This window comes from Lepidochelys kempii, chromosome 9, assembly GCF_965140285.1.
Source record: "Lepidochelys kempii isolate rLepKem1 chromosome 9, rLepKem1.hap1, whole genome shotgun sequence".
Lineage (NCBI taxonomy): Eukaryota > Metazoa > Chordata > Testudines > Cheloniidae > Lepidochelys > Lepidochelys kempii.
In genome coordinates this window covers 15,182,013-15,195,427 of record NC_136388.1, presented here as the reverse complement: position 1 = coordinate 15,195,427, position 13,415 = coordinate 15,182,013, and the positions used below count along the sequence as shown (strand labels likewise).

Below are 13,415 nucleotides of genomic sequence, written 5' to 3'. Positions count from 1 at the left end.
TGCAGGAACTGTGAGATTTACATGAAATTAAATAAAGATAGTCTAGCACATGCAAATAAATGCAGAAATGAATATTTTAATTTTGATTCATGATTACTACCTAACCATTGCAACACAATGATGACATAAAAACTCAGTAGGAAGCAAAATTCTGCATGCACTGGATAACTGATGGCTAAGAGCTATTTATAGTATGCGTACTCAGAGTAATTTATTTATTTATTCTTTTTGAGAAACAGATATTGATTATGCTTCATTTTTGGTATTTATGTTAATAGTATCTCAGAATATTTTCATATTGGAGTACTGTCTGTATCTGCTCCTGCAGCTCCACAGTCTGACAAGCACAGTGTGTAGATTTATTTCATAATCTGCATTATTAATTGAATTAAATTGAGGATTCAGTCATTATTGATTTTCATTTCTCCTTCATACTAATTAAAAGGAAAGCAAGTTAGAATGTTTGTTAAAATCAGATGCAAGAAAAAAAGGAACAGAAAACACCCCAACCCGACACCAGATCTTTTATTCCTTCAGTAACCCAGAGATCCTAATCCAACTTCATTTATTCTGTCTGTGGCCCCTATCTCCTGCTATGACTCCGTATGGGCAGAGTTCCACAGAATACAGAAAGGCCCCACCATCTGTCTGTGCAACAGGCACTGGGGTTCCCCAGCATGGAGCTCACTACAGAATCAGGGCCATATTTTGCAATCCTAGTATTTTTAAAACATGCAAAAAAAGGTTTGCCCATTCATTTTATACACATTTGTCAGCCTCCCATTTTACTATGGTGTGCATCTTGGGGATGGTGGTTAGAATGAGGCAGGGAGCTCCATTATCATGTTTTCAAAAGTAGGCAAATAAGCAAACTTTAGGTATTTTTCTTTGCACAATCTTTTAAGAAAGGTGGTGTGTCATTTACAGAGCAGAGTTGTTCAGGGGGCACAAACACCTAGTGCCATAAATCACTGTAGATCTGCATGCAGAACTCCCCCTGACATCACTTGCCCTTAATGTAGCAGATTACTAGCTTAGCACCATGACAGGGATCATATTTTTATACTGATGAATTGTCTGTCACCAATTTCTCTAGTGTATTAGGCACAAACATACCTTTCTTCTTAGATATAATCAAGTTGTCTCTTTCACAATAGTTTTCCTTCATTTACATTCACTTAAAACAATTGTAAGAAAAACCCAACTTGTGTTAACTGTAATATTTATTCAGATATACTTAATGATAATGAAAAGTGGTGGACTGGCAGGCCACAGAGTGAAATCCTTTGTTTACAGAACAGGTGCAGGATGGAGAATGGCAGTGTAAGCTTCTGCTAATGTGCCTGAACACTGATTGGAGAATCCAGGCAAAATCTTGACTCCAAAGAGTCAAAGGGAGCATTTGATTTTCATGCCTTTTTGATTTCTGGTTTCTCTGCCGAGACTGCAACTGTGGTGCTGCTCTCTGAAATGTGGATAGTGGCTGCAACCACCAAAGAACCATCTGATGGAAAGAATTGTAAATCACCTCTGGCCTGACATTGAACTGATAACGAGCAGAAAGGGATTATATCTCATTTCCAATTATTTGAGCCTTCTAGCATCACTCTGCCTTAATAACCAAATTCCCAGCATTCCTCTTAGCCTATTCCAAGCGGGATTTTTTTGAAGGTGAATTATTGATTCCCCTTTTCTTGTCATAGGATTGGATAATTAACTGCTGCAAATCCTTCCAGTCCAAAATGTATACTTGTTTTTCTTTTCCCTGCTTCAAGCCCTAGTAACACATTAATCAATATTCATTTTTACCTGTGAGAATGATTCAGAGCCAGGTCAGGCTTCCTCATCCTTAGGTAGCAAGTTACAAGCTTCATTTCAATAAAACTGGCAATACTTGAAATATCCTCGGGGGATGCATCAAAGGGTTTCCCTAAAGCTGCACCTTTACTGCAGAGCTATCCAAGAAATAAAAACATTGTTTACTCATTTGCAATATACTTCTGTTACGCAGAAATGCATTTGTTAGCTGATGAATGAATAAAGTTGACTTCTGAGTGAAACATACTCTGACCTTAAATATTCATATTAATATAATAACAATCAATACACACTTTATCTATGAATTTAGTATAAAATATACTGTCACCTTTCATTGTGCAGTACTCTGTAGAAGGGATATTCCAGATAACATATAATAAATTAAAAGCTAACCAAGCACTATTAGAAAAGATAACCATGTTTCCCCCATTCACAAAGTAAGAACCTGCTCCCAAGCTCATTGAATTCACTGGGAGTCTCTGGATCAGGCACCTAAGCAAGGGTAATTTCAGAAAGCATTTATGAATGTCTACGTACCAAAAGAGAGGAGATGTTAGACTACTAGGCTGTCTTAGTCAGTCTTACAGTTAAGAAATCCCAGGACATAATAGAAGGAAACCAAAGGGAAATAAGGAGGCAATTGTCTCTCCCGGTTCCCAGGTAATGGGCAGGATTATTTGCCTTAATGGAAAAGTCGCATAGAATATAATAGGGATGAAGCCAATAGTCTTGGTTTTATTCTATTACTCTAAAATTGTATAGAATTTAATAGTGAGTAATCTCCTATGCAGAATTCTGAAGCACAAATATATTTCTCTATTCAATTATATGAGCTTTTTTAAAGGCCTATGAAAGGGAATCATTTTATAATAAAGTTCTAAAGGACCTTTCTATAAGGGTAGTGGTTAGGCTGTAGGACTGGGAATTGCAGGTCTTGGTTCTGCTTCCAGCAGTTTCACTTTTTGACCTTGGGCAACTCACTCATGGACACTCTGTGCTTCACTTTCCCTGTTTGTAAAATGGCGATAATGAGATGTACCTACCTATCTGGGGTCTGTAAGGGTTAATTTATTAATATTTCCAAAGCACTTTGAGATCTTTAGGGGAAGCACAGAAGGATTATTGAACCAACAGAGATCAAGACGATGACTGTTCTTTGTGTGCCAAGGAAATCTCTCTATGCCTGATTCTGATCCCATGTTCAACTTGGATAGCACCTTCCTCAGCATATAGCCCCATTCATTTTAATGGGTTTATAAATGGATTAAGGTGCTATTCGACATTAATAAGGATGTTAGAATCTGGTCCTATGGGAGATGAGTCCAGCTGTGTTAAATAGATAGGCTGTGGTAACAGTAGAATCTGTTAATGAAAATCCAGAGTGCTAGATATGTGGTGACCGTAAGACCGGTAAAATAACTTGTCAATAAGGTTCAAGGGTCTCACATCTCACCAGACATGCAAATAGACTATGAAAAAGAGCTGCCATCCTCAGACGTGTTAGGAAAATCATGGTATAGTTCATCACAGAAAGTTACAGTCCTCAAGTTGAAATATACCTGCAACTGTATACTATACTTGAGGATACACAGGTCATTTGGCTTACAGAGAAAACTTCCTCTCAAGATTTCTCCTGCCCCTTACAAGAACAGCCAGGAATAGCAGAGAAGTGGGAATATATCACACTAACACTAACTTTCCCTTGTTAACAGATAACCTCAATACCTACTTTGCAAGTAAAAATGTTTTATAAAGATCCTTATGCTTTTAGGGGATGAGGATAACCTGGTCTTCCTTTATGATCTGTTTCCTGCTATCCTGCTCCATCCCCCATTGCAGGTTATACACATTTTTCCATTGAGGGAGCTTTCTTTGCCAACTGTTAAGATTTACAGCTGATATTTCATAGCTCTTCACCTGGCCTTGAAGCTCATACGTCTGCAGCCTATTGGAGATAAAGATAATCCATTTATCTTGTCATATCCTCCAAGAATCCTCAGACAAGGTCTCTAATGCTTTGGAACCTCAAGGCCAGCTGACTAAATAATTTGAGGGATCTAGATTTTCTGCCAGACTAGTTCATCCTTTAGCAGTTTATACACGGTGTATAAATGGTCCTTTTCTGTAAGGTTGTTTGTAGAAGCATTAACATTTATAGTGAGTGCTCTACAGAATGAAGGAGTTTTAAATTGATTTCAGTGGAATTGCCCTAAAGAGCAAGAGCCTTATATGAGGGGAAGACTTACAGAGAAAAGCATGAGAAAGGGAAGAGAAAGGAAAAACTGTAGCTTTCAAGGCCTATAATTTCTCATTCACTATCAAGCTGTTGACTCCCGCCTCTGGTCAGCCCATGATGCCAGACTCCATTGTCCACTTGTTATATTTTCAAACAAGCACCATCATGCTTTCTCCTAGGCTGCCCCTCACACTTGGGAGGAGTTCACCATAAACATCCACAAAACTAACTCATTATCCTCCCTCAGATTCCTTCTTCTCCATGATGCCTACAAAAACTTGACAATTAGGCTGCTGGTGTGCTGAGACCACAGGCTATCATATTTGACCAATATTGTCTCATTGTTTCCTAGTATTGCCCAATCTGTCTGCATCCATCTGTTGTCCCTTGTCCTGTATTTAGATTGTAAGCAGGGATCATCATTCTGTTCTGTGTTTGTATAGTACCTAGCACAGTGGAGTTCTGGTCCCTGACTAGGGATCCTACGCACTACGGCAATACAAATAATAATAATAGCATAGCTAAGATGGTAAGACTCAGAGTGCCTGGGATGGGGGAGGAAAGAGTAAGATTTGAATCTGACCATTACTGAACTGGTGAATTCTGCTTGTTAACCACAAAGTCACGTTGAGTTTCCAGTTTCCAGCTATAGGCTGCTGCTGAGGTGTAGGTCTGCCTACCGGCTCGCTAAGGGCACATCTGCACTGCAAGAGGAAACCTGTGGTAGTGAGTCTCAGAGCCTGTGTCTGAAGCCCACCATGCTCCCGAGGCTGGACCTCGGGATCTGGAGTCTAACTCTGAACATCTACACAGCTATTGTTAGGGCTGTAGCATGAGTCCTGCAAGCCAGAGGCTGTAGGCACCTGCTCTTAGACTTACCCCTGCCAGTTTCTGCCTGCAGGATAGACATACCCTAGGACTGAATAGTGCTTAGCAAGGGTACTCAGACCCATGGGTAGAATTTAAGAACAAGAAGTGGATTTGGATATAACTGCATTTCAAGCTCTCTGATGGGCTGGTACTAAACTGCCTTAGCTACAGACAATGTAATAAACTCTCTTTTTTATTTATTTAGGAAAAATTATCAAGTTTACAAATCCTTGCCATGTAAATATCAGAAACAAAACAATCATTACAAAAGTTAGCTTTTGTTTACAGAGACAATCTACGGGAGTAGAGTCATCAAGTCCTCCTATTTAACAGGCTGTTACCATGACAATGGAATAACTTTCTAGTGTCACATAAAAAGGGAAATGGAAATTAGGATAAATTAGTTGACCATTCCTAGGACGGGAGCACTGAAATTAAATCACAAACACACTGTGGATCCAGTAGAAAAACAATGTCTTTAGAGAAAATAATTTAACAGAAGTGTAATTGTAATATGCCAGTCCTCTTGGCCAGAACAGATCTCTTTAAGAGGATAGCTTTAGTGGTACCTATTGGGAATTGGGGATTGGTGGGCACAAGCCCACCCACAGCTAAAGACCCCCTCCCCTCAGCCTAAAGGGAGAAGCTACCAGACCCTGGTCCCAAGCAATTGCGGGGGGAGGACAACAAATGACGGCTTTCGTGGTAGCTTAGCAACATCACTGCAACCGAGCTTTAAACTCTCATGATGTTTTCATGAGTGATGGTATTTCAGAGGGTGCTGGAGCTCATCTGGCGATGATGCGAGAAACTCCACCCCCTCATGAAGTTCAGCCCTGCCAGAAGCTGACAGTCTCTCCCCTCCGCTCATCCTTCTCACAGGGGGAGGAGGGAACACAGGGTACATCTACAGGGTGATAAAAGACCTGTAGCATGGCTGTGGCTGGCCTGGGTCAGCTGACTCAGGCTCAAAGGGCTTGGGCTGCAGGGCTGAAAATTGCAGTGTAGATGTTTGGGGGCAGGCTGGAGCACGGCCTCTGAGACCTGCCTCCGGGCAATTTTCAGCCCTGCAGCCCAAGCCCCGTGATCCCAAGTTAGCTGACCCAGGCTCAGAGACTCCGTTCCACAGGTTTTTAATTGCAGTGTAGATGTGCCCTAAGAGACCCAACAGCCCAATGTGGCTCTGCTGCTTAATCCCCACTCCCTTCCTGTGAGAAATATGAGCAGGATGACACCTCTGCTCCTCCCTCTTACCTCTGCAGCATCTGGTCTGGGCAGGGGTAGTGGGTGTGAAGAGCCCTTGGAGGGGGGGATAGGGGACCCACTGCAGCCCATCAGGCCTGGGGGAGGGTGGTGAAGGGCCCTAGAAAAAGCAGAAGTGAGGCTGGGGCAACAGAACAGGAGGGGTGGAGGTTGAACTGACTGGGGGCGCTGGGCAGCTCCTGAAGCAGAGGCCAAAAACACCTTGCCCAGTAGATTTGGGAGAGTGGGCAACAGTGTGTGAGAGAGAAAGACGCACAGGGGATGGGCAGGGGGAGATAAAAAAAAATCAAAAGGCAGACTGAAAAAATGAAGTCCCATCTTTATGCGAAAAGGTTCTCATGATTTTTTTGGGCCAATCTCATGCTTCTTGAGGGTCCAACTCTCGAGTTTTGATTTCATGAGCTTGGCAATACTGAGTTAGGGTTTCGGATTTGCCAGAGATGTGCCTTTAAACTCTAAGATCTCACTGAAAATGATCTATAGGACCCGAAGAGAGCACTAACCCACAAGCAAGTTCTGTCTCAGAAGAGTAACTTCTGCCTGGATCATGGTACACCGAGGCCTTGCCCACCTGAGTTCAGATTTGACAACTCTGGACTGCCTACTGTGCACATTACTGTGAGCAAGAACCTTAGAATGTGGGACTGGGCATATTTCGGTTTCTTCTCTGTCCATCCCCTCCCCGCCAAAATTTGTGACCAGCTAATATCTGTTTTAGATGCAATACTCAATTGTTTATAGAATGTGCTAAGCCACATTAACAGGCCAAGACATCTCTTTAAATAACAAAGGTGGCACTGTAAGCAAGTGTCTCCATAGTCTCATCTTATTTTGCACCTACACACACTAGAAACAGGAAGGTTCATGTACCATCACTGAAATTTAACACTTACAAGGCTACCACGGTCTTTAAAATTCATTTTCTGTGATTGTTTTGAGACCAGCTCCATATTTTTTACAGACAACAGGGGTCATACAACCAAGCGTCCCCTTAGCTTAGGGGTGATGAATATCTTCTCTTTCCCTTCTTGCCTCTGCTGGAAGAAGTTGTGTACTCTGCAATACCCATAAGCTTACAATTTTCTATTATCTTGCTACCAGAAAGAGTTATAAATCAGAGAATTCATCACTTGTAACTTTACTCCTGGTGCCGTATACATCTGCTGAAGTCTTTCTATGGGTAAGACACACTATGTGTGGATAAAAGATTCAGAGAATTATGTTCACACATAAGTGAGTGTAAAGGTATCATAGGGGTTCTCAGTGGTAATGCTTCTCAGCTGAATAGGTCATGCTGTGACCTCTGTTAAATTTATGGGAATTGGAGAATTGAGGCTACTCCCTAGACTGCAGGTTCTTGAAGGATAGTGAGAAGGAGGGAATCATTCAGGATCCAAACACTGAAATTCTTCAATTCAGTGTCTTTCTCAAGGTTTCATTTTATTGCTGATTTGAAAAACCATGTTCAATGTTATAATCCTTCTAAAGTCTTTGAAGGCATGAGCCTTGTCAAACTACTTTAAAAAAAAGACAAGGATTTGCCAGACAAGCTTTGACATAGACAAGAAGGATGGCTTTGTCATTAAGGCACCGGGCTAGGACACAAGGGTTCAATTCCTACCTGTACCATATACTTGCCGTATATCCTTAGGGGGAGATTTTTCAAGGATGTAAATGACAATCTCTCCTTTAATCAGTTTGGTCCTCAGTTCCCCATTTACAAAATGGGAGTAACAATACTTTGTCTGTCTTGTCTATTTATGTAGTAAGTTCTTCAAGGCAGGGACTGTCCCCTAAGCGTTTATATAGTGGCTAACACAATGGGATCCTGATCTTGATTTGGGCCTCTACATGCTACTGTAATGTCCCAAGTACAGTGTTGCAATTAGAATATTCTCTATTTTCAAAAGTAAAAGTCTATGCACAACAGAGTGGTTTGAATATTTGAAATGTTTAGAGTACCTGACATTAGTGAGATGAACAGTAAATTAAATAAGCTAATAGCTATTACCATCATTGTAAGGAAGACTTTTTTGTGTTAATACAAACAAGGCTGGAAGAAACTTGTGTTGGGTCATCCACCCCAACTCACTGCAGCAAGCATGTGGCCTTTTGAAAACCATTCAAAAGATGGAGGAAGTCTTGGAAAGGTTCTTAGCTTTTGCATAGATTGTTTTCCAGTTATGTTACAGAGCACAATTTGTTTTTAATGCTGAACTGGGAAATTTTGAGGTATTTTTTACAAAAGATTTTTGTACCATTTTGGGTCTGTGGAAATCTTTGTGTGTCTAGAATTTTTATAGGTGCTATAAAGTTGAAGAAAACAATTTAAACAGTTGAAGTTTTAGAGCCGTTCTGGGATTAAAAAATAAAAAGCTGAAACATATCATTTTATGTCCTTCACATATGATAGACAGTATTTTTACTTTCAGAAGGTTTACTTTTAAACTGAGATAGTCTCAGATTACCTAAGAATACTTACCCAGGGTACACTGAAGGGAGAGTACTTCCAGCAATAATGCTCCGTGTCTGAATAGCTGCAGAACAATACATACACATAATAAGAGACAGTGTGTGTGCCAAAGAGTTTACAATGTAAATGGAGAAGACAAAGGCTGGGAGAAAAGAAGTATCTCTATTTTAGAGCTGGGAAACAGACAGAGATTAATTATATTATATACTCTTCAGTGCAAAGACTGTTTCTTACTGTATGTATTGGATGTATATACATATTGACTGAGGCCCCTAGGTGCTACAGGAATACAAATAAAGAGATTTGGCCAAGGTCACAGAAGAAGTTTGTGACAGGAAGAAATCAAACTCATATCTCCTAAATCCTAATCCAATGCCTTAACCACAAGACTATCATCACTAAGTACTGTGTTCAAGAGTGCCATCAAAACAGTGGAGGTGTGCACACTGCAATGCTCTTCCAGCTGATTTAACTCTCTTGCTACACCGACATAATAAAGCCACTAGTCCATGATTTTTAGTGTCCAGCAAAGTTATGATTTAAGCTCCCAGGCTCGTCTTTTGAAAGAGTGGTGCAAGTTTCCTTTGAGGATGAGAATTACTTCTTTTAGTAATTCATGCCTCAGATGGCATGTGACCAGGATTCACCACTGAATTTGGTCCGCTGGTTGGAGAAGAGCTCGGTGTAAACTCAAAACCTTGCCTTTCTCCCCAACAGAAGTTGGTCCAATGAAAGATATTACCGTACCCACCTTGTCTCTCTGATATCCTGGGACCAAGAGGCCTACAACAACATCAAATCATACTGCATGTCCATCAGCCAACAGTTCTAACACTGCAATTTTGTCCCAAGAATTGCCTCTTAAGGAAGGCTACTTCCAGGAATAGCTTTCAAAACTTGGCAGCACCCACTGCTGTTTATGGCTTGACCACCACAACCTTCATATAAACAAGATTTCTTTGTCTAAATAAATAAATAAATAAATACAGTCTCTTAAACCTATTAGTATATTCTGTTCAGCCTCACTTTCCAAGCAAAATGATAGGAAATCAGTATAATAAAGAACTAATTAACAGTGGCATAGTATAACCCGTAACAATCAGCGTGGATGAAAAAAAAAGTGGAAAGGATTGGCTCTTAGTGATATCATTGCTCAAAACCCAACTTTCCTTCTTCAGGTCAACAATATATCGACATCTTGGGTTATCGCTTCAGTCAACTGAGCAGGAATTCTATGCAAAAATTCTGCCTTTGTTGTTAATGATATTTGTGTAAAAAACTTTTTGCACAATGAATTGAAAGGGTCATATCATTTTAATTCATTATTAATCCTGTATGCAGCTGTCACACAAGAAGAGCTAAATTCACCAGGCATTGCACAAGCTGTTCTGCCATGGATGTTTTGTATAGTGTATAGATGGAGATATGATTGTCTATTATTTAGATAGTGCTAGCCGTGAGCTAGGTGCACCTGTGACATGCAAAACTCTGGAAGATTCTCTATTATACTTACAGCCCTCATTCAGGAAAGCATCACTATTCCGGAAGGGCCCTGAAGCACACGTGTAAGTGCTTTTCTCAGCTAGACTGTATAACAACTTTTAGTGTGTCTCACTATGTGAATGGATTGATTGCGGGGTGGGCCTGAAAGTAAAAAATTCAGCTCCAGATTTCTAGCTCCCCAAAATTTGAGGGTATGTGAATGTGGGTCTTTGGTTCAGCCTCCTATGAGGATGGGGGCCATTTCAAAATTCAGATTTCAAATGCCCACAAAACACAGGGGATGCTTAGATCTCACATTTCAGGTTGTGTTCATTTCAAGTTGGTTGTTAAAAGACAGTGGTCATTTGCTACACTATATTATAGATATATATAAACTTGGCATGAAACATTCTCATCTACAATAGCTAAGCATACAGTTCCTGCAGCAGTCCCACCCCTTAGTCATGCTTGTCTATTCTCCTAATTTCAATCCAAAGTCCTATCCTACTTGTAACATACAGCTGGTGCTGTCACCATAAATTATTTACATCAGAAGTGTTAAATCAGGACACTAAGTTTTCAGAAAATGTCATCCATTTTACAGAAATGAATCCCCCATCATATTAACCTGTGTGCAGTACTATAAAACTGTGACCCTCATTAGGAATAATTATTTCACAATATGCTCCAGATGCAAATATTGCCAAGGTGAAAGGTGTGGTCAGGGAAGCAAAAACCCACAAGCTCTGCAATTAAACATATATTATTGAATCAATATACCATGATGGTTCCAGAGGTGCTACTGCGGTCTGAGCAGTACAATCAAATCTCATTTATAGAGCATCTTGTCTTGCAAATGTCTCATGGCACTTTCTGATCTACCATATCTAGTATCACATATCCACAGCATGAGAGGTTAATATGTTAGTCCGGATAAGGGACAGATTCACCCTACTAGTGCAAGGAAATGCAAATTTCTCTGTTCTCTGTTACTGCTGGCTACATCATTATCCTGTCAACCAGGCTTGTAACCAAGGGGTCCTCTTCAGCTTTTCTCTCTCCTCTCTTGATTCCTGCAGCCTCCTTTCTTCTGGTCTCTGGATACGTAATCCCACACTTTCAGTCCAGCCAAATGCAGCCCCTCAATTTATGCTCCTTTCCTGTTAATCTGACCATTTTGCCCTCAGCCAAATCCCACTCTCACTACACCAATCCCCACCTTCTCTTCATTCAAATCCCACCCAAAGACACAATGGCATTTAACTCTACCACTATACACAAATGTTCACACATCTCAGTGCACCAAACCCAGTCCTAAGGCAACATCGGTGAGAAACAGAAGTAATTGTTTCACTTGGATGGCCAACTCGCCAGAACTGGTGAAAAGCAACCATTTACGGAAGTTATTTTCAAGCAGTATTCAGCATATCAAGCTAAAGTTAGCTGCACAGCCAGCCTCTCACTTCCACAATTCCAGTAACGTGTGGTGGGGTAAACTCCAAAGAGAGTCTTGCTCTGAATGCTGCAGTCAGCATGAGGTATTAGAAACCTGGCAATCTCACGTTCATTATCAACAAGCAAAACCAAAGCCCTCCCCAAAAGCATCCAGAATCTGATTACGCCCACCTATGCCTTTCATTGTCTGCTTCATGGGTATACAGTTTTTCAGCTCTTATATTCATCCTACTCCTGTTCAGCCTTTGAGAGTGTAAAATAACAAATGGGTCTGGTAAGAGCTGTCACTGTCTGCTGTCTGGGTGTGCTGGTGTGAATCTCTAAATGGAAATAAAGTACTTTAATAACACATTTTCTCCAAACTGTCCGCACAGATAAAGTTACCTTCCAATCAGTCCATGAACACTTGCCAACTCAGAGTGCCCACTACAGCCTGCATCTTCAGCTCTCTTCTCAGAGGAGCCTGTATAAGTATACAGCGATTTGATTTAAAGACTCTTCAGGTAAAAAATGCTTTCACATAACACCCCTACCATTACCACCACCTGCCTGTGCTATTTAATCTGTGCTGTTGATGTTTGGACTTTCTGCATACTTGCCCAGATAGGAGTTCTCCCTACAAATTAAGCTGAATGTCACCATGTTTTCAGTCAGTGTTGCTTCCAGTCATGAGATGCCACAGTCACAAATTAAACAATAATCCTCGTGCCCTGTGTAATCCTATTATGCACCTTCCAGACTGTAGCCACCAGCCCAGGTGCTCTAATTAATTGTCCCAGCATGTAAATTCCCAGACACTGGTGACGGGGAGCTTTTCTATGGAAGCACCTTGATTCTAGGAAGAAGCATGCTTGAGCCACTGAACTGAGCCAAAGCAGAGCTGGCTTCATCTCCTGGCTGTGTCAATGACTTCCTGTGTGAACCTGGGCAAGTCACTTAATCTCTCTCTTCACGTCCCCATCTGTAACTGTAGGGACAATTACGCTTCCCTGTCTCATAGGGGTATAGTGAAGGTACTTGCCTTAGTATCTGCGAGGTGCTCAGATAATATATTGATAGGGCCATAAAAGTACTTAACATAGTGCAAGGCTCACACACTGACCCTGGCCTCTGTGCAATGGCTTAGGCAGACAGTAACTCAGGCCTATAGAATTAGGTGGGGTTGGTGTTTTGGGGTTCCTTTCACATTACTGAGGTGATTGTGACTAATCTAGCAATTGCCTGCCAGTTCGTAATTGTTGGTGAATCACTACTAAGTGGTGTTTTTGAACATATTGAAAACACACTCAGAAGTGGGTTGCATGGCTTATAAATGCAGGTAATAAAATATTAGTTAAAATAGATTAGTCACAAGCCATATCTGGGTCCTCCTTATTGTTGGATCCACCCACTGCATTTCTGTGCAACAATCAGGAAAGTTTAGCTGTGGTTCCAGCTTACTAAGTAGGAAAGAAGCTCCCCAACATGCAAGATCTCTAAGCTGTCTATTCAAACTCAACTACCTGCTATCGTATCATAAGCTTGGCATATGGTACTTCTCTGTCTGCCATTACTCTAGAATCTGAGCACCTCAGAATCTTTAATATATTCATCCTCATAACACTCCTGTGAGACAGGGAAGTACAAGTACCCCATTTTGATTTCCAGGAGGCCAGAAACTTTAAGAGACTTGCCCAAGGTCACACAGGAACCTTGTGGCAACAAGGAATTGAACCCATATCTCTGGCTAGTACCCTAACCACTGGACCATCCTTCCTTTTCTGTATGATGCCTACTGAGGGTCCACTATATGTACCACATCTTAGTTTCTCACTGGTA

At 41.0% G+C, this 13,415-nt stretch overlaps 1 protein-coding gene across 1 annotated transcript in view; it reads right to left on the bottom strand.

The window, feature by feature from the left end:
• Window positions 1-13,415, bottom strand: part of SPATA16 (spermatogenesis associated 16) — a 111,640-nt gene that overhangs the window by 85,913 nt on the left and 12,312 nt on the right. Inside the window, exon 2 of the mRNA XM_073358881.2 lies at window positions 1,810-1,955. Within this exon, the coding sequence (XP_073214982.1) occupies window positions 1,810-1,955 (146 nt within the window). The remainder of the gene's footprint in view (window positions 1-1,809; window positions 1,956-13,415) is intronic.